General features: G+C 27.8%; 1 protein-coding gene across 1 annotated transcript in view; it reads right to left on the reverse strand.

The window, feature by feature from the left end:
* Positions 1-22,786, reverse strand: part of LOC107454755 (dynein cytoplasmic heavy chain beethoven) — a 102,828-nt gene that overhangs the window by 71,440 nt on the left and 8,602 nt on the right. The window contains exons 6-24 of the mRNA XM_043040557.2: positions 21,645-21,718; positions 19,926-20,079; positions 18,948-19,117; positions 17,224-17,416; positions 15,260-15,487; positions 14,542-14,640; positions 14,300-14,439; positions 12,067-12,295; positions 11,865-11,992; positions 8,519-8,765; positions 7,717-7,866; positions 7,013-7,215; positions 5,775-5,927; positions 5,571-5,694; positions 4,608-4,775; positions 4,179-4,337; positions 3,154-3,377; positions 1,902-2,034; positions 1,588-1,818 (exon numbers count right to left, since the gene is read on the reverse strand). Of these exons, the coding sequence (XP_042896491.1) occupies positions 1,588-1,818; positions 1,902-2,034; positions 3,154-3,377; positions 4,179-4,337; positions 4,608-4,775; positions 5,571-5,694; positions 5,775-5,927; positions 7,013-7,215; positions 7,717-7,866; positions 8,519-8,765; positions 11,865-11,992; positions 12,067-12,295; positions 14,300-14,439; positions 14,542-14,640; positions 15,260-15,487; positions 17,224-17,416; positions 18,948-19,117; positions 19,926-20,079; positions 21,645-21,718 (3,207 nt within the window). The remainder of the gene's footprint in view (positions 1-1,587; positions 1,819-1,901; positions 2,035-3,153; positions 3,378-4,178; positions 4,338-4,607; positions 4,776-5,570; positions 5,695-5,774; positions 5,928-7,012; positions 7,216-7,716; positions 7,867-8,518; positions 8,766-11,864; positions 11,993-12,066; positions 12,296-14,299; positions 14,440-14,541; positions 14,641-15,259; positions 15,488-17,223; positions 17,417-18,947; positions 19,118-19,925; positions 20,080-21,644; positions 21,719-22,786) is intronic.

Consider the following 22,786-nt stretch of genomic DNA (forward strand, 5'->3'; position numbering starts at 1 on the left):
TATTACGCATTTAAATCTTAAAATGCCCTTATATTGAGAAAATTATGATTATTACAGTAGTTTGAATACATCTATTACTGTTAATATTTTTTTTTTCGATTTTAATGGCTTGGGGGGAAGAATGAACAAATCTATTTCTCAAATTCAGCCTTTTTTTGCATTAAATATCACAAACAGTAACAAGTAAAAAACACCTTATTGCTGACACATAAAGCAATTTTAAAGAAGGCTATTAATCAAATTTTAAAAAAATTAAAAATTTCCCATTTAGTAAAAACTAAAATTTCAAATCTATAAAAAAAATACTAAATACTTAAAATTACCAGATTAATGCAAATATTTCTGCTAAGTTTTAGAATATTATATCACAAAAGCTCTTAAACTATTGAGTACAAACTAAGTTTAGAGTAGCACTTAGTTTCTACAAATCAGTCTTTTTCTATGTTTTTTAATAGAAAAGTTCTGAATAACAGGGAAATACATAGCCGTTCAAATTTCTCAAAGTAGCTGAACAGCTAATACGTTAAAATTTATACAAACAAGTATTATTTTTATTAGTAAAAAATTAAATATATAACCAAAACAAAATTATTAAAAAAGGTTAATTTATAATGAACCATTTAGGCCACCGTGCAACCATATCCTACCATTAATCACAAAATCATGAATGCTTAACTTCCATGATCCCCTGGCCTACAACAAACTGGTGTGGGAATAATTCACTTTACTTTAATATTCTGACAATGAGTTCCCATTAAACAAATTGACTTTTTCAAAAAAAAATTTTTTGAACGACATATAATGAAATTCTTGTTGAAAAAAGTTATTTTTTGCATCAGAAACTTTCAAAATCTTCTGATAATATTTGAACGCAAAATCTACAAACTAAATATAACTTAGCTATTCAATGTAAATGCAAGTTTAGAAGAAAAATATATTTTCTTCAATAGTTTAATTATTATTACAATAACTCAACTATTTTTTTCAATAATTCAATTATTTTTTACTTTTTAAAATTGATTTTAAAAAGCATTAAAGAATGCAATATAAATAAAGTGGGTACAAAAATAACAAAATAAATTTTTTTCAGACAATGTTAAAAGCTTTCAATAATTTAATCTTATAACCGAAGACGAGGTATAACAAACTTAAAACATTTTACTGAACATTATATGTAAGTTTCTGGTCTTCATCTTTTAATTATTAAGACAAAATAATATTGTTCTTAATACACTAAGAAATTAAGAAATAATTTAGTTATAAGATTATAAAAAAAAACTAAAATTTATAAAAACTAAGTTCATTAAGCTCTCTGAAAGCTAAATTTTCTTTCCTTCTTTCTTTTTTTTTCTTCTTTTTTTTGTCTCCCGCTTATAAAAAGAGTGTAGTGCGCATTCTTAATCTAGAAAAACATTCTTTTCTTATTACTCCCACGGTGTGACAAGAAAATTTTTAAATATTTTTTCCTTTTTTTAAATATTTTTTTACTAATAAATGCTACTTATTTCACTTGCCAAACAACAAAACAAAACTTTCTAATCAATTGACATATTGAAATTTGAGGAAATAAGGCTCTATAGTGTATACCTCAATATCTGATGATATAAAAACAGGCTTTTTAAGGTGAACAACTTCTCCTTCAGAAGAAACAATAGATGTTATTTTTGTGATATGTTCATCAAACTCAACATGATGAATACCAGCAAACAGTTTTTTAAGATGTGACTGAATGACTGTAGCTTTTGTTGATTGTCCGAGAATTTCAAGCAAATCCTCATCTCCCAAGAAATAAAACCTCGGAAACATTGACCGTTTTTCCTGGAAAAAGTATAAAGAAGATAAATTATAAGAAATTGGAGAAAAAAAGTCGAATTCAATAAGTTAGAAAAAATGGATTGTACTTCTAAAAATGCATTTAAAGCACGCTGGCAACGAGTCAGTTGGTCTTGAAGGTTGTTCAGTATGTTTGGCAAACCTGATATTGAAACCAAAGACAGGACCCTATCATCTTGGCTAATGCTATTCATTATAAACCTGAAAAAGAAAAGGATAAAATTGAAATGAGGCAACAAAAAATATTTTTCAAAAAGAAAATATTCGCATGCAGTGTTAATTCAATGACTTGAAATAGTGTTGGAAGTAGAAAAACTTATATATTACAAATTCAACTATAAGAAAATTGAATTTTTCATGTTTTTCAATAAAAAAAATTTTAAAAATAGTTTGCATTTTTTAAAACACAAGAAAAATGTCGTTAAAATCAAAGAATAACAGACACTATTGTTTGCACCATCATTTTCAAAGTATGTAGTGGAATACCAAAATAATTATTAAAAAATGCAATGTGTACGATTTGTATTTATTGCTTACGTCAAATCACATCTAAATGTACAATTTTTATCTAATAATAAAAGAAATGGTATCAGACGGTTTAAACTTTTTGAAAGAAACTTAAAGAACCCAAAAAAAAATTTTTTTTTTCGGGTGATGATTTATAGATATAAATTGTGTATAGATATAGATGGTGTTATAGATTTATAGATATAGATGGTGTTATAGATATATAGGTGATGATTTATAGATACAGGTGATGATTTATACAAATGACTTACCTTATTTTAGTTTCCAACTTAGAATATAAGTTTTGAAACAATTTTACACTTTACTAGGAAATGAGGTTCTAAGCTTTATAGACGACAGAAAAAAAGTTGAGAGAATTGTACAAAAAATTTTATAGTTCCGTAAAGAAAAATAATTCTTTCCAGAGAATCCTTCCTGTCTGTAAAATCCTTTGGCATCAGCAAACTTTTTCGAGAAGTAATATTTTTCTTAAAAAAATTACTTTTAGATGTGATTTGACATTTAGGAGCATTTGGTAAACAAAAATTGACTTGAATTACTTAGATCCAAACAAATAAAGCTATAATTACATAGTTAACACCCAAAACTTCCTTTCATGTAAAATTAAACTTTAATTTTACATGAAAGGAAGTTTTGGGTGTTAACTATGTAATTATAACTTTAAACTTTAAAGTCAAACCCATATAATTCGTGCATTATAGGTAGAAAACTACAAATAAATTATTAAGAATCAGTTATAATAATTAAGATTAAATATAGTTGGCAGATAAGGGAATAAAAGAGATAAGATACCTAAATTCTTTACAAATGGCAAGAAAACGAGTCTTTTCCGAAGGTAGTGAACCACGACCAAATATGGGTTCCAAATACACCCATTTTCTTTGGATGACATTGAGCTGATGTAAAGACTGATCTAAAAGTCCAAGTCTAGAATCCCAGATGGATGCTCTATCTTTAAAATGTTCATAAAAAGTGGTGTCTTTAAGAGATTGAAGGAGACATTGATTTTCACCAACCTAAATTATATAAAATATTTTTTTTAATATAAACTACAAGAACATACTCCTACAGAGTTAATAAAAAAGTGTTCTTAGTTATCAAAGAGTTAGAAGGAAAATATAAATCCAGGAATTGAATTTAAAATATCAATAGTGCAGTAAATTTGGCATTACATCTGATATCCAAAAAGAAAGTTCAAATCAGTGGCAAGCCGTTAACTAATTTCCTTTTAGTAGGTGGTAAAAAATTGCAAGATCTAATGCGTCAGGTTTTGGAAGATAGTAGTGAGTGAAGGTAATCTTTTTTTAAAAAAAAAAAAAAATATGAGTTAAANGTGAAACACGAATAAACCTTACTTTCATAACCTATCTTTAAATTAACTTTTACAATTTCTCAAATTTTATAAGAAAGATATATTCAAAATGAACAACCCTCATATGCATGTAATCCTCATATGCTTTTTTAAAGAAAAAAAACTGCGTTTGCTAATAGTGACAGCCAAATTTAATAAGCTAAGCAACAAAAAATGTTACATAATTACATGTGTTAATATATTTCTTAGGAAAATAATTCTAAACGCACTACAAAAATATTGTTTATTGAATATACCAATTTTTGCTACTTATTGCATTTTAGAAAGAGATTTGATGCATAAAACTACTGATAGATCAAAATGGGCAGCATTATAATACAATTCTGTTCTATTTTAATGTACTAGTTAAAATTTTATTTTATTCTTGCTAAACTTTCAAAATTAATCGAAATATATACCATTACAATGTGATTAAAATAGAGTGGACACATAGACAATGACTCACTTTGTTGAGAAGATCTCGCCAATCCTTGATGAGTGAGATTGCATTTCCAGCAGAATCCTGATGTTCAGTGAGTGAGAATCTTGCTTTGGCTCCCCATAAATCCAACTCATTCAGAGCCTCTCGTATGGTGACCTCTCCCTGAGCCCTATCATTCAAATTCTGCAGAACATTTAAATATGACTTATTACCACTAATATTTTCTCTTAGAGAAAAATATGACACATTTTCTATAAAATAGTCTCTTATTTATTTTTGTATCTCAAGCATCAAACAATTAAATAAAACTTAATATTTTACTAAAAACAAAAAATTAATATAAGTTTCTTTAAAATAAAATCTAGCTTAGGAATTTATTTATTTTGAGACTACATAAAATGTAAATTCAAAATTTTCCTCTACATCCTAATGTACATTGAGTCAAATAACTACCTTAAGTGCTTCTGCATTCAGCTTGATTAAAGCTCTGGCTCTGAGAAAGTGCCCGAACTCCAGACGATCAACAGATACTTCAGGAATATCCAGTAACCTAAACATTTCTCCCCAGTGTTGAGGGGAGAACGTGTCGCCACGACAAAATTTTAACAATGGAAGAACCTCCTATAAAAGAAAGAAAAACATATGATTGAAGCAAAAAAATTCAGTGCCAATATGAAGAACCAAAAACAAAACAAATTAGAAGAAAAGGTAAAAAAGGATAAAAAAAATTCTATTTTAGAATTGTATAATAAAATGAATGATATATAATTTCTTCAGCGTTCTTGGCAAGTATCATTGATGCACAGGACAAAATTTACAGTCACCACTGGTAACATGGCGACTAAATATAACAAGTGGTGATAAAAAAAAAAATTGTGGTGATTAATGACACCAATCATTACTTGATTGCCACGTTTGGGTCCGAAAATTTACTCCATGTGTTATTATTATTATTTTTTTAAATAATAATAACACAATCTATCAAATTATTAAGAATACTTTATAATATTTGTTTATTTCATGCTTATTTCTTAAATTTTTCATTTTTGAAATAAATCTAGTAATGTTTACCATACTTTGAGAAACGCTTCAGAAGAAATGCTTTACATTATTATCAATAGTTTTTTTTATTCCATTAAAATTTTCATTTTTGAAAAAGTAGCCTAAGTATTAAAATGTATGCCGTTGTTAAAAATGCTGCAACAGCCCAGTAGAAAAGTTTCCTTTCTGACACATTGATGCCAACATAGAAAGATTCCAATTCAAAAGATAAGTTCCAAGAATGTAAATGATTTTCAAAAGCACTGAACCAGTTGTATGTCCCTAAATGTTTTATTGCTTGACTGTGCATTATATGTCCCTCAAACATAGGGTTCATATTTTTTTTATTTAAAAAAAACAAATACGCAAACCTACCAAATAATCTACAATATCTTGATGTAGTCTTAATGACACTGAGGTGGAATCTCCGGATGAACTCTCATTGCGAAACTTTTCCATCCAGTCATTCAGAAAAGACTCAAAGAGGTGAATTTTGTTTCTGAAGAAAAACCAATACATAGCAATCAAGTACGACTCAGGAATAGATGACAACAAAAGAACAAACATCTGAAATCCTACCGGAAGACAATCCACTCCTCTTTAGAATATTCATCCAACTCATTGTGGAATTCATCATATGTCAGCCAAAGTTTTTCTGCCGTCTCAATATCTTCTCTTAAATGTTCAAGTTGAAAAGTAGGTTCAGGCAAGTTGAAGTGGCGAATATCACCTCTAAAAAATCAATTAATTAAAAACTGTCACTTAATGAAGCATTGTAAACTTTTATAGATTTAAATTTACTAATTTAAACAATTTTTTCTTTTCTTTTTAAAATGCTACACCTAAATTTTATTTTATCTGATTTCCTTATTAATTTATTTAATAACAACAATTCATGGTATTTATCAATAGGATTAGGTACATAAAACTGATAAACATGAATTAAGAAATTGAATAAAATTAATACGGAAACAAATTTCATGGACTATTCTCCACTGGTGAAATTGCATTAAACTCAATATCATTGGAATATATTGTATATTTTACAACTTTTTAATTTGATTACAAAAAATTTAGCATCATAAGTAATTCCTTGGGATACTATGAACTTATTTATGATACTAAACCAACTAAATCTAATATTTTAAATTAATTTTTTTCTTCAGTTTTTGATAAGTCTCAGGTACCTCATATATAAAATGAATAATGTAAACCTACTATGAATAAATGAATAAATTTCAATGAATGTAATAAAAATATAGATTTTCAAAACACTATGAAGTACATTCAAGTAATTAAGAACTTAAATAAAAGAAATTTAAACAAAAAAACTTAAATATAAATAGCTTGAAAAAAAACGTAAATAAGTGAAACTTAAATTCTTAAATCTGAAATTTTTTTTTAAAAAAAATAAAGGGACTTTTGGAACTATCCCGAATGTTTGATGCAAGTCATAACACAAACCTAATGTCTAATGTATAGAATAAGTAATGTAAACCATATTAATGAGATTAATAAATGCATTAAAAGCATGGATTTTCAAAATCCTCATTAAATTTAATTTAAAAATTAAGTGAAACATAAATATTCAAAGTGAAATAACTACTCAAAATACATTAATTTTCGATCAGTGTTACAGATTTTTGATTAATTTTGAATGTTCAGTGTAATTACCATTAATGAGAAAAAAAATTGAAGGGTTTTTAACAAACATAATTTAAAACTTAATTTCAACCAAATATAAATTTTCAATACAATTCTATAATAGTTGGATTTATTTTTCCTTCATAGTATAGCAGAACAAAAAAAAATCTTACAAAAGTCTTTGATTTTTTTCTTCTAAGACATTAAATTCAGATCGTTTCTCCTTAAGAAAGGTCACAATGTCTTGTATTTGCTTTGAATCTTGTATTTCCACATCGCTTCGTGGCTTCATCTGGTGCCAACGTGCTGCAAACCGTTCTTCATCCAAAGTATAACTTTTGAGTTGAGAAGATACAGCAGATTTCAGTACTTCCATCTAAAACAAACAAGAGCCATTTTTGTTTTAGTTTCCTAGTATGTTTGAAATTTAATGCATATTTTTACAATAATTATTTTATATACTTATCCCTTATTTATTGCTATAAAAAAGTTAATTACTATGCCGTTGATTTTAAAATGTTATTTTTGATACAAATAATTTTTTCCATTATATTTTAAAAGTGTCTCATTAGCTTATAAAAAATTTTAAGAGCAAATTTAACAAGGCCAGTTATATACAAATGAGGTATACTTTTCTATGTATGAATAAAAAGAATTAAAACGAACAATGTGAATAAAACACAAGTGAACCTTTATTTGTGCTTTACTAACGGTTTTGTTTTCTTCAATGAAAGTTTATAATCATCATAATTATGCAGGTAAGAAAATGGGAACTGTATTAAACACCCTTCATATTACAGCATATTTAGTTGCTGTACTCAATAAAGCCTTAAAAATCACAACTTTAACAACAAATTAAGCATCTTTCAGTTCTTACTTGTTGTTCAACAATTTCATTGTGATCAGACAAGGTGTGTTCAAAGTTTTCCCACAATACTTTAACTTCTCCTAAGTCAAAAGAGGCTTGCTTCGACCATTTACTTAGAAATTCATTTTTAGCTTCCAACTCTTTACACTCATTCAATATCTAATAAAGAAATTAGCAAACAATTAGTAAGAAAATGACAAATCAATGATGTAAGAAGACTGAGCAAACAATTAGTAAGAAAATGTCTGAAATGACAAATGAATGATATAGGAAGAATTAGCAAACAATTAGTAAAAAGATTAGAAATCAAAAGACTAGAATGAAAAATCAAAAATATAGGAAGTATTAACAGAGAAATAGTAAGAAAATATCAAGTCACTAGAATAACAAAACAATGATCTAGAGTGATTAGCAAACAATTAGTAAGAAAAATGACAAATCAATGATGCAGGAAGACTTAGCAAACAATTAGTAAGAAAATGACTAAAATGATAAATCGATGATATAGGAAGAATTAGCAAACAATCAGTAAAAAATGACAATGACACATCAATGATCTAGAAAAAATTAGCAAACAATTAATAAAAAATGAGAAATCAAATACGAAGAATGACAAATCAATGATATAGTAGGAATTTGCAAACCATTAATAAAAAAACAACAAATCAAATGACTATAATGGTAAATTAATGATTTGGGATTTATTAACAGACAAATAGTAAGAAAAGTAATTAGAATTACAAATCAATGATCTAGAAAGAATTAGCAAGTAAAAAACTGAGAAATCAAATAACTTGTACAAACTACACACCTGTTCCCTTTTCTGAGTGAATTCCTCATGTTTTCTGGTTGCTAAGGCAATATCTTCAATGGATTCTGGATGTTTTGTGAGAGTGTCTGTGGCATCATTAAGAAATTGCTTCACAGAGCCCATTGATGAGGATATGGATTTTTGAAGACATCGTATCATAGTATTCTCCAATTCTGAAATCAAGTAATCAACATAGGCTTTGGTAGGAGCATAGCTCACAACAATGCAGTCGAATTTCTCTTCATCCCTAAAATAAAGCTTATTTTTATAGTAATTTATCTTTAGCTATAATAAAGTGAAGTTAATTGACCCTGAAACACTTAATTTTACAACAGGCATTGTGGTTAATGTTTCAAGTTTTTATAAGAATAAAACCCTGGTCCTTCCCAATGACAACTCAGTGTTTCAACCTCTGTGCTAACACAGCACTAAATAATGATAAAATAAAAACATATAATTTTTGTATAAATTAAATGGATAATTGTTTTTCTTCAGAGGTATGTGGGAAGATAGAATTAATATACTTAACTATATCAACTCAAAAAAAAGGCTTGAAAAAAGGAGCATATTTTTAAAAATTCAAAAAAAATGTGACAAAATAAATGTAGGAGTTGGTGGAGAGAGGGATGAAATAAAGACAATAGTTTAATAATAAAACTTAACAACTAATAAAAAAAATAATAAGTTCAACAGCGATATCATGAGCTGCCAACATGCAGGGTTGCCGGATCAAGTATAAATGCGAAATTAGATTGTTCTATGGAAAAGAGTTAATTATAAATTTGGGACTTTTCCCGTCTAGGCTATATGGCTCCGTGGATACCAGGGCTTTCCCTTCTGGAGAGGCTGGCGCCCTTCAACAAGGAAGAAGATGATGCAATTCTCTCAAGTATTACATTCTGAAACTCTACATAAATTAATTTAATAATGAAAGGAGCTCAAGAATAAAAGTGTTGCACTGACTACAGATTAGAAAGAATACATATTTAACCTAGTAAATCATATAACCTCAAATAAAATTATTAGTTAAAAATATTAAATATTTTTCATTTAAATTACTTGCATAGTAGTTTCACTGGAGCTGAAGAAAAGAGTGTATGAAAACTGAAACACTGATTCTTGTCTTTGATTGGTTCATTTATTTGCATTTAATGGAATTATTAAAGGTCACTGCCAATAAATTCAGGCATTAAAGTGTTCTTTTCAAAATAAATAATATAAGGAGAAGAAAAGAAAAGAAAAGGAAATATGAAAATAGGGACAGAAAAACAATTTTTTTCAAAAAAAACTTTTTGACTAGTTATCAAGGTACAATACATGCAAATAAGGCATAACGAAAATCATTGTCACTGCTGCAAGTAGAATTAGAATTTGAAAAACAAATAAATTTTTACCAATATGGTATTGGCAAGAAATGGAAATGCCATAAGAGGGCGTTTGCTTGGTTAAAATAAAGAATACAATAAAAATAGATAATAAAACACAAAGACTCTTTATTATTTAAAAGCTTACAACAAATAAAAAAAACATGAGGTACAATGCACCAAAAAAAAACAGATCACCCTGAATAACTTTTGATCTAAAAATGGGACTTTTATGTTCTAGGATTCAATCTTAATGACTCGAGCGGGTGACTTCAAATATGCTAATTAATTAGTGTATATGATATTTTAAGTTGAAAAGTCAGACGCAAAAACGTAATTTTGTGCAAAAATTTTTCAAATCGCTTAAAATGTTCTCGAGATAAAGGGAAATATGCAAAAAGTAAAACTAACATTAACTTTCACAGACTTTTCTGACCAAACTATTGAAATCATATTTACTAGATTGCAGCTAACCCCTATATTTTGGAGGTCAGAAATCCGAATCTATCAAAAGAAAGATATGTTCAGAGAAAGTACGTTTTCGTACCTGATTTCATAACTTAAAATAACGTCTGCATTTATTGATTAGTATATTTGAGGTCATCCTTTCCAGCCATTGAGTCCTAGATCATTAAATCAAAAGTTATTCAGGGTGGTCCATTTTTTGCGCACTGTACATTGTTGATTTCATAGCTGCAAAGGAGATAATCAGGCTGGCATTTGAAGATTTTTGATATTCCATTAGTATCTGCGTCTCCCACAGAAATTCTGATGACAAACTTGCACCCGTGGCATTGCCACTTGAAATCCCGCTTATAAGGTCTAATCTGCCTTCTCCACATTCTAATGTGTCAATATCTCATAAACTCTAAAAGATGATGCCTTCAAAATGCAACATTTCATCCACCCTACAGAAAGCAAGACCACCCTACTTGGCTTTTTTTTCTTTTCCACTCTAACTGTATGATGAAATTTGTTTGACTTGGAAAGGTATAAAATGCCTTACTGCTATAATTATTAGTTTTATTACATCCTGTATACTGCGGTACAGTTGAAAAAACAAGGTAAAGGCTTTACAGCAGATTTTGAGAAAAAAAACTTGACATCTATTTTCCTTTCCTTATTGCTAATGCTGTCAACACTAAAGTAAAATTTCAGAAAACAAATTTTAAAAAAAATAAAATCGATTTTTTAAAAAGGATATATATATATACAGTAGAGTCCCGATTATTCGAGTTAATGCGGACCGCGACTAACTCGGATAGCTGAAAAACTCGGTTAAAACGAAGAGTACAAAAAGGAAAGAAAAAGAGTAGGTATAAATGTAATATATATAACAAATACAACATTTATACGAGTATACAACATACAATTCATATTAAAATGAAAAAGCTTACTTAAAAACACATAAAAAGCATACTTTACTAGAATTAAATAGTTTTTATTTAAAAAAAGTCCTTAATCTTTTTTTGTTTTGCATAACTTAGGTGCTTTTCTGCAGCAATATTTCGCCATTTTTTAGGGATAATAGGAAGGCTGGTGTCACCTCTTTTTGTTGTTCTATATATTCAATAGCATTTTCTCTCTCTTAGTTCATCTGTATGAGAGATTTTTATATGTTGATTTTAATCATCGCTGTCTTCATCATCTTCGCTAGATTCATTTTCATTGACGATATTAACGATAATTTCATTGGATCAAGTTGTTGGATTTCGTCTTCCTGAGTGTTTGGAAGATAAAATTCAGATTTATATTTCGGCGGTTTTTTTAAACATAAAAAATAAACTAGAACAAAAAAATCCATAAAATATTTGATAGCTCGGTTAAAGCGGACCGAGCTCGGATAGCTCGGACTCGGAAACTCGGATTATCGGGACTCTACTGTATATATATATATATATATACAAACAAGTAATAAAACATTAAATAACATAATCATTTCAAAATCATAATTATATAAAGATTAAAATATAAGTACATACAAAGATATTTTACTAAATTCTTGACTCTTCAGTTTTATAGCTTTGAAGTTTCTTTTCCAATCATCTATGGAGACACAATTCTGAGAGACAAATTCTTCTAAATTCACAGAACCAAGTGAAACCCAATCCTAAAAAAAGGATACAAAATAAAAGTAAATAAAGTCAACTATTCATCAAATCAAAAATGAAAAAGCAAACTTACTTGGAATTTGCTTTTTGCTTCATCTAATCTCTTAAACAAAGCTTCAGTTTTACGATACAGATCAAGAAAACTGTAGGCATTACGATCGAGTATGATGGGAAATATGAGATTGTCCAAAACATCATTTACTCCCTTAAAAAGTATTGGAATAGATATAAACTTTTTCATCTGATTATAGTATTTGGCACGGACTTCTTCAATTGGTGGACGGAACTGCAAGCACCCATTCCTAAATTTAAAAAAAAAACTATTAAAAGACAGGCGCTGTGACATCGAGTCACACTATAATCTATTTTCTGATACAAATCATAAAATTTAAATAAATACTGATCCAATTCTTACTCGCCCCTTAATGCATTAGTGTAATTGGGACACGCTCCCTGCACATTCCTTCCCTACCCTTTTTTCTTGGAACAACACCTGGCCCCGCGGTATCTTTCATGTCCATGTGAAGGCTACGAGTGTAGGAGTATGCATAACCGTAACTCCCGCATTTTCCATCAGAAGGTGGGAATGACACTGAAAAAATAATTGATATGACTACTAAACTTCCAATGGTTAGGAAATTTCACTTTAACTTTAAGCATTTTTGTATAAATATCTGAGCGCCAGACGCTCGAGAGCATTCGATACTCAGTCGTCAAAAATAAGTTGCGGCTCTCCGCTTATCGGAGTTTTATTTTTCTTTGCCTTCTCGCTGAGGTGGGGAATTTTTTTGTTGTTGGAGAAATGGCTTCATTTTGCGCCATCTTTATTTTTACCAAATTGATTTTGGGATCCTCTATGTTAGTCAGTTTTAACAACCAGCTTGAAATCTGCCATGCAGTGACGTGGTCTACAAAATTTTCCTTTTTTCCATGTTTGATCAAGCATCCTTTTTAATGTGATAAGTTGGTCTTACATTGCAATAGAAGTTTTTGACTGACTATGGATTTGCGACGACCAGGTGCATGTGGTAAATGAGGCAACGCCGACGAGCTTGCCTTGAGTTATCCAGCCAAGTTGGACGGAAAATGCTGACATAACCACGCTCCTATGTTTTCTTGAAGATCTGATATCCATCCACTCCTGTGTTTTGTTTTTTTTGGGGGATTTATTGCTCTGAGTTGAAACCACGAAACTCCCAGATACTCCTAACCACCACGCTCTCCATACAATGTGCAGTCTGCGATTTTTTTCTGATGCTGCCATTAAGCTAATATGAAATAAAACGAACTTTATTCATCTTAAAACGTGAATCTTTTTTAGTGAACTTTTAGTTTTCTTTAGATTTAGAAAGGTGACCTACTGTATGTGGTAATTCTCATCCCTATCATTTTTCTTCTAGATTGTATTGTCATTTTGTTACAAGGGTTTTTGTCAGAATACATTCGCCATGTTCCAAGCCACTATAATTTTTATCACGTGCCACCTTTTTTCATATTGTAATTTTCAGTTGTAAAAATCTCCCTTTTAGTTTTTTTAATTTATATTTTTTTACCCAGCATTACCGGTACAGGCGAACAACAGCATTTTAACAGCGGAACAAGAAAACTTATTGAATATTTTGCATAATAAAGCATGTTTGTCTAATAAGTATATTAGTGTATTTTAATCTTACAATACAATACTTCATATGTTTAAATTATAATTAAGATTCATTTTTTTCCTACCTAAAATTAAAATTGTCTTCTACTTTCTATACTGTTTTTCTATATCTGAGCTATAACTTTTTAAATTAATAAGCAAAAAGTCTTTCAATGAAGTCAAATAATATGTTTAAATGGTTAAAATTGGAAGAAAAAAAATCCCAAAATAAAAATTGACAAAACTTAATAATTTCATGGTATTTGTACAAGAGCACTTTTTTAACAAATTTTTATTATCCTAAATATTTGCTAATTTGAATTTAAACAAATTAGAAAAACATTTATTCAGAAAAAAATATTCTTGGGCCTGATCATGAAACTAAATATTGGAAAAAAAAACAGCAATAATTAATTTATATATTTATTTTTGATTATTAATGTTTAAAACATGAAAATTTCATTTTAACAGTTAAACATTTTAAGTCTTAATCAAAAAGTATTTAACAAGTGTCACTTTACTGACTCTAATTATAACTAAAAGTTTAATATTTCTGAATTTGCTTAGTTTCAAAGCAGAAAATCACTCATTATAAAATAAGTTTATTTTTCAAGAACAATTTACACATACCAGAAATTTCGAAAAATAAATGAAACAAAAACAATACCTGTATATCAAGTCAATTCTTATTTCAGGCAAGTGTTCAGTCAATACTTCAAGACCAAGTTCATATTGACATTCTAAGGCTTTGTATAGTTGCCTATCCCAATGTGCTCTCCAGGGTCGCATGTTCTCAGCAGAAAATCCCTGCAAACAAAATGAGTCAGTTCATCACATTCTTCATTCTGTTAAATATTTAATAACATCAATTTGTTGTATTGTAAAAGAATTTTGTTTAAAATAATTTACCTGTTCTTGAAGTTTCACAAAGATACTACGAATTTCAACTAGAATGTCTTTCCATGTTTGTTGTAATCGAAGTAGGTCTGTATTCATTAATTTGAGAACCTAAAAAGAAAAAAGTTAAATTCTCATTTATAGTGTATTATATTAATGAATATAAGAAACTTGCATGCAAACAACACTGAAGAACATAATGTGCTGCTACTTCACATTCAGACTGAGAAATATTTTGTGGAAATTAAGACATTTTTTAACCAAACTACTAAATATAAGTTAAACCAGTATTGAGGAATGAAAAATCAAAGTAACAAGATATGGTCTAATTTTGAATAAGGAAATCTTTGTAGACCATATATTGAAAATATAATAACTTTGAAATTACAATCAATACTTAATTTTCACTTAAATAAATAGTAATTAAGTTATTTTTAAATAAATCAACATTAAATATTTTAGTGAAATTTATTAAAAATAAATTGAATAAATCATTATTTTTTATCACAATAGTTTCAGTCTTGAAATTAGCTTTGTGCATGGGGTAGACAAAAGGTCACGATAGCAATTAGCCCATTGCAGAAATAAAAATAAGATTTTTTATTTTAAATCTTATTATCTTTAGACAGTCATAGAAATGTTTAGCATTTAGACCTGGGAAATATTCTAAACATAATGCTTTACATAAATAGAGAACTAATGACTCCCCCTCCCAAAGAAAAGGACAAACCATTTCTGCAACCATAAAATGTTGTTTCCTCAAGAGCCTATTTTCTTTTGATAGCCTTTCCACTGATTGGTGCAATCTGCCAATGTAAGTGTCCAGAGCAACTTCATCATCCCAAGTAACAGCATTCTTCTCATCCACTACTCTGGTGAAAGCCCTGGCAGCTTCCAACATTAAAGGCTGCTGGCTTAATATCATGTGGTCAGCAATGGTTTTATAAAAATTCACCACCTAAAATGAACAAATCCATATTTTAGGAATCTATCCTTTTATCCATATTTTAGGAATACAATATCACCACTTGCAAAACTGAATGAAACAAATTTTGGTAGTATATTAATATTAGGTTTAATTTGTACACCAAGTACAGACTGGGTATCAAGTAGGATCAATAAAAATATATGAACATTTGAATCATCATATATAGAGGGTTTCTATGGCAGATGGAGAAAAAAAAACATAAATAAGAGTGTTAGAAAATTGTAGCATAGATATACTTATTTATTAGGAAAGGTAGAATTTGCTTAGGCATGTGCCAATAGTATACATTAAGTAAAGAATCAAGAATTTAATTAACTACAAACTTTTTATAAGCAAAATTACTTGTTTTATGCTTATATATTTAGTTATCTCCCTTTTTTAAAAAAACTTTTTGCAATTTTTTCTTCAAAACTATATAGTATTTTTCTACTTAGTAACTTTGCCTCATGTAAAATACCATAATATACAGTCTAAACAAACCAAAAAAAAAATCGAAATTTTTGAGCCATTTTTCTACCTACCTTTTAAACACTACAGCAATAGGAGAAAAAAGTGAAAGCATTTTTCGATGCACTCTACTGTACACTCCGTTTATAAATTTGAGTATGTCATCAAACTGCGTAGATAATAAAAGAAGGATATTTCATCTACCATTTAAGAAGAAAGATTAACAGTTATTTAAATGTGGAACATTTGAATAACTTTTTTAAATAACATTTTCCTTTTTCTAACATATAAAACCAATTTCATCAATCTTTTAAGAAATTCTGGAGTAATTAGTTTTAAATATAAATAAACAATATTATCCTGTTACTGCTTTAGTTCTTACTCTATTTTTTATGAACTTGTATGCACTATTCTGAAAAGACAATTGTAAATAGTAGGTAATGGAATATAATCAGATTACCAAAAAATAAATTAAAAAAGTTAGGAGTAAAATAGAAAACTTTTTTATTTTTTGTTAAAAAGGTAATTTATTACTTTAAAATAGCTTAAAGAATTATAAGCAAAAACAATATCCTAGTATTTGAATTTTGAAAAACACTTCCTAGTTCACTATGCACTAACAGAAAACTTTAAAAGCCACAAGGTTAAAATTTGAGTGGTTATGCTCAACATTCACTAATTGACTTCAAATTCAAACTGCAATTTCATAATTATTTTTTTAAAAGAAATACATGATTTACTTTATTTTATTACACATTGACATAGTTGCATTTAATTGATCATATTAGAAAAATTTTAAATTTTTCTCAAAAAAAACATGCCAATCTTGAAAAAATTAACATATAAAAAAATTCTATGTACGCATTTTACACTAATTACACATTTTACTTATTAAAATGTAAACTCTAAAAAAAAAAAAAAAGATTTTCTCTAAAAAAAAAATTTTTGATTTATTCTATTGTTTTGCTTTGAAGTATTTTCACATTTTTTTTATCTACCACTAAAGTAGCTTAACTTATAAGTTGATTTGTTTACCTAAGAAATTTACTTATTTTTAATGCTTTATTGATAGGTAACAGAGGTTTTCTGAAATAAACAATTCCATTAACACTAAAAAACACAAACTACTGTCTGGCAATCATGAGGTGAACTCTCAGTGAAGTTGTCTTCAGTTTCGTCCATGGTTCAGCTCGTGATTGTCAGACAGTATAATTGTTTCCTACATCTCAAATCAAACTTTCTTCAGAAACAGTAGATACCTGCTGTAAAGTTTTAGCTTGGGCATAATGCTTCTTTGCCTTTTCTTCCATTTCCAAGATTTTATTAGGAATGCTGTATCCAAGAACTCTCAATTGTCGAACTTCTCTCATAAGGGTGACTAAACGAGGGCTGTAACTCACCTGTGGTTGCCCCCTTTCATTAAGGGATATGACTGGCCTGCCAGTATCTAAACTGCAATAAAAATTTCACTCTGTTAAAATAAAGATTATTGAAGACCTAAACATCATTGAAAGAAATAAAAAGCTATTAAAAATTATTAAAATTATAAAATATAATAATTTTATAAATATAAATGTTATAGATATATAAATGTTATAAATGTATAAATATAATATAAATTTAAATCCATTTGAAAAAATATGCAAACATGTAGAGAACATTGCAACACTTAAACAGGATTGACAAAATTCATGATTTTTTTTAAAAATAATACAACAATAGGATTTATTTCATTGAAATAGAATTGTTTTGATTTAAATCAGATTTTTTTTATATTTACCAGCCAAATCATCTGATAAAATATGTTAACAGTAATTAATTTTATTTAAAAACAATAATGCAGCTAAAATAGTAGATATTTATAACTAAAGTGTTTCAAAAATTATTATTCAATTATGACAAACTAATCACTGAATCAAAAAAAATCATCGTTATTTTTGTTCAAGCTAAACATCTAAAAGTTTTAAAGGCAACTTTTTAGTTAGATATCCAATGAACAATAAATTAGTTTAGATCAGAATACATTATGGAAAAAAATATTTATAAGTTTCTTTAGACAGAACACTGACAAAACATGTAATATACTTTAAAAGTACTTAAAGTATTTAAATAAGCATAAAATTGAATGGGTATAATTGAAATATTTTTATTTCCAGTAAACTATTTTACATACAGCTAATGGAAAATTATAATTTAACAGTTTAAAGTTACTTTTATCCACTTTGCTTATAATTTTATTTACTTATTAGCCTATTTAGAAAAATAATAATTTACCCTTTCGTTCTTTCTTTTGATAAAATTTTCATTATCAATGAAAACAAACATAAAAAAGAATAAAGAATATATTTGTAAAAATATTTCTGACTTAATGAATTAATTATTTTTTTAAAAAATAAATTGGTTTAAATTAATGATTTCCTTCAAAAAATCCCAGTTGATTTAAATCACTGATTTTTTAAAAAATTAAGTGATTTAATTTCAATCATGATTTAAATCGCGATTTCAATCATTATTAAAACAAGTTATTTAAATCATGCCCTACACTTTAAAGATCTGTTTTAATCATGCATTTTACATATTTTTTTTTAAAATAAAAATAAGCATGTAATAATGAATGATACAAATGTAAAAATGATGGCATAATGAACATAAATAATACTTATCTGTTCAATTTTGTACAAATAAAGCTGTTCAAAAGTATTAATCTTAACATTACATACAAAACAATTATTGCTACAAGAAAATAAATTATTTTTTTATTAAAAAAAAATTCTTGTAAACCCTAATCTGCAGCTATGCCTTAAATAGCTTTCTACAAAATACGAAGAAATAAAATTAGTTTAGCTCATATTTTTTTTAAAAAACGTTTCAACATCATAGCAATTCATAGCTTCTTATTATCAGATACACAACATGAAACTGCACTATATTGATTACAAATTATTACAATAAGTAGTTAGGTTTAAGAAATATAACATTTTACCCCAAACTACGAGTTCTCAATCCATCCAGAATTTCTTGAGTCCAGTTGTCAAATTTTTCTTTGTTGTAACTTTGAAATTCTTGTAATATATCATCAATATCTTTGCACAAATTTTGATATCCATCAATATCATGAAGAAGGGACTTGCTCACTTTTCTTATTTCTTTTATCTAAATTGAAAGAAAAATATTTTTAAAAAATCAAATAAATGATTAAACAAATAAAAAATTGTGCAATCAGTCATACTTAATGTTAATTAAACAAATCTCAGTATTTCTTGTCATCACTCAATAGCCAAGAAAAAATTGAACCATTAAACCTCTTAAAGACAACCATCCGATATTTTTTTTAAAAAATACATTCAAAAACAATGAGTAAGCTATAAAATTGCTATGAAGTTTAAATAAGATTTGATCTGATAAAAATTCTATTTTAATTTTAAAACTTTTTTGTCCCTTATTTTTTAGACTTAAAATTCTCTTAGGTCTAAAGAACAATTTTCCTCTTCCTTTTTGAAAATCTAGAATAGCATTGCTATTTAATCAACTGAAGAAGATAGGTTGATGCTAGATACTTGGATCTGAAACTTTAAAGTTGGTTACCTGTTTAAGTTGATCATTACTATCAACTTCCAAATCCTTGATACATAACTTGCAACATAATTTTTTTCTTTATCTTGCAGGTAGCCACTTAAATTTTGGTTAAAAGCTTTAGAAGTAACTAATCTGAACTTTTTGTAAGTTGACTACTTCATTCACTTAACAATTCACAAATTCATTACTTAAAATTATCAATCTGTACATTACTTGTGATAATTTTTTTAAGACAACACTGAAATTTTACAGAGAAATTTAAAATATCCTAGATTATAACATTAAATTTAAGATTTAATAAGAAAAAACAGCAAACTAACTCAAAAAATAAAATAATGACTACTAATTAACTTCACAAATAAAATAGATAAATACTGAGTCAAACCTTGCTGTCCAGTTGTCGAATCCAAGTTATGTTGTTAATGAGTTCTGGGGCGCAATGTGTGGCAGGTAAAATAGATTTATCTCCACCTGAACAATTCATAAAATCTTTCTGAACAGTTTTCATATATTCCATAAGCTGACCAAGTAAGAGTTCTCTATAAATAAATTTTAAAAAAATAAGTATAAACAGTCATAAGCAGACTTAGATAAAAATGAAAAACTCACTTAAAACATAAAATCTCAATTAAAAAAGCACATACTGATTAACTCTTGCAACTAGTTTCAACCCTTTCATCTCCACATTTTGGCGCAATTTGTTTGAAAATCACAGATTTCTTTTAAAAATTTTACATTTTCATAGAACTTTATATTGATTCATATCAGAGATAAGTTTGATAAAAATTTTTAAAAAAACTAAAAATAGAAACCCAAAAATTTTATGTGCAAAAAATTTTTTTAATTAGCTGAAATTTGAGCAAGAAAAAAAAACACACATAGAAAGCATTTATCCACAGAGTGTTATCAATGTTGGAGTAAAAATATTGATGCGAAACTTTATTCATTTATTTGAATAGTGTGATTAAGATAATGTTAAAATAGTGTGAATACGAATCTTTATGTTTGATTTTTTTTCGTTGCAAAGACAAATTTCTGAAATAAGAAGATATTATTGTACTTACTATAACATGGTTGTCTAGGTAAAAGACAGATAAATGTCCCAGTCTCTTCATAAAAGTATAATATTCATACTAATACAACTAACATTTTGAGGCAATTAATATACATACGTTACCAACAAAAGTTGAAATTTAATATTATAAAGAATGCCAAAAACTGGAAAGCATAGACTGAACATTTTATACATTGCTGAGATATATATTACATCGAATAGAATATTAGTACCTAGCTCTTAACTATAAATTATTGTAATTCTTTATAAATGGGTAAGCAAAAGCCATAGTTAAAAAAAACTAGAAAAGTAGAATAATTAGAACTTCTATTTGCTTAAAAGAAGGAATATTTAGAATACTTTTAAAGTAGCTTTCATTTCAGCATAAGAAATCAAGAAAAGTCATCAGTCTAATTCACTAGTTTATATTAGAAGTTAGCTGTTGTTGTAGCTCATTTACGTCGCACTAGAGCTGCACAATGGGCTATTGGCGACGGTCTGGGAAACATCCCTGAGGATGATCCGAAGACATGCCATCACAATTTTGATCCTCTGCAGAGGGGATGGCACCCCCGCTTCGGTAGCCCGACGACCTGCACGCGAAGTCGAGCACTTTACGGTAGCACAGTTTAACGAGGACCAATACCGCACACCCTCGGTCCCTATGCAGACTGATCCAAGTGGGTCACCCACCCGCACACTGACCGCAGCCAGTGATGCTTGACTTCGGTGATCTGCTGGGAACCGTGTCTTAACGATCAGTCCACTGCGGGACTTAGAAGTTAGCAAAAAAGACAAGTTATAGTTCCAATTAATTTTTAAAAAAATTTTTTTTTTAACATTTACCTTAATTTTATAACGTTTTTTAATCAGATCCTTAAATTTCAACAAATTTTTTAAATTTCAAATTAACTAATTCAACTAACTGCAAAGTCATTAGTTTAATTTAGTCATACTAAATAATAAAAGTATTTCTGTAAAATAAAATAAAAAAAAGTATTACACAAAATTAGCTTAATAACCTTAATTAAATATCTAAACATGCATTACCTTTCAGCAGTAAGTTCTTCTCGAACTCCAGGCAACTTTATAAGTGGCTCATACCTTTTAAATTCCTGCATTAGCTAAAAATACAACAAAAAATATCAATTGATAAACAAATGTTTTTTTTTTATTTTTCATATTTATATTTTTCAACAGAAAAAAAAATTCTCTTTTAAAATATATGAGGCAGTACTCTAAGGAAATAAAGTTTAAAAAAAATTTTTGTAACTGTTGTCTAGGGTTTGGAAACACTTTCAAATTTAATAATAATACTAAAATTATTGAAAACACTTTTAATCTCATTTTTTAAGTATAAACTCTCAATTTAGATTGCGTGTTGAAAGATTACATTATCTTTCAAAGTTGATACAATTTATAAATAATCGTTGTCTGTTAGATGCATAATCATCTTAATGTGTTTTAAAAATAAAATGAAAAATTCCCTACATATTAGCTCTTTTGCCAAGAAAAAATAACAAATCCACAGTCGAACTAATTTAAAATTGAAAAAGCTTTGATTTTAAACATTACATACAGCAAAAAAGAATTGCCTGGACTTATTTAAAAGTATATATAGATTAAATATTTTAAAAAACTACTGTAATTTTTAAAAATTGCCAATAGGGTGAGATTCCCCAACACCTAGATGAAAATCAATAAATAATTTTCCAACTTTTATCTAGTTTTATTTTTCATCTAACAATGCTGCATTGGAATAATTTTTAAAAGATTGAAGATTTGAACACTTTTCATTTCTTCAAATTGTGGCTTCTTTTAGCATTGATACTTAGTTTTTTCATTATAGCTAAAGATGGAAAAAATTTAAAATAACAGTCACTGATAAATGTTTTTAATGTATAATAGTTATAAGTATAGCCTATAATTCACTAAAAAGGGTTATTTCATGTCATTACAAATCCCTTAAAGAACAGCCTCAACAATATGCATAACCAAACAGTTGTTTTTTATAACATTGATGTTTTTTATATTTTCATAAATATGATAGAGGATCATGGTTAAACATGATCAAAACTTTGTCTAACAGTCATTAATAACTGTTAACAACTGCGCTATAGATATAGAGGAGGCCTGAAGCATTGTAACAGCATTGCCCCAAAACCAACCTGATGTAGAAAAACTATTCTTGG

The sequence above is a fragment of the Parasteatoda tepidariorum genome, chromosome 3 (assembly GCF_043381705.1).
Source record: "Parasteatoda tepidariorum isolate YZ-2023 chromosome 3, CAS_Ptep_4.0, whole genome shotgun sequence".
Classification (NCBI taxonomy): domain Eukaryota; kingdom Metazoa; phylum Arthropoda; class Arachnida; order Araneae; family Theridiidae; genus Parasteatoda; species Parasteatoda tepidariorum.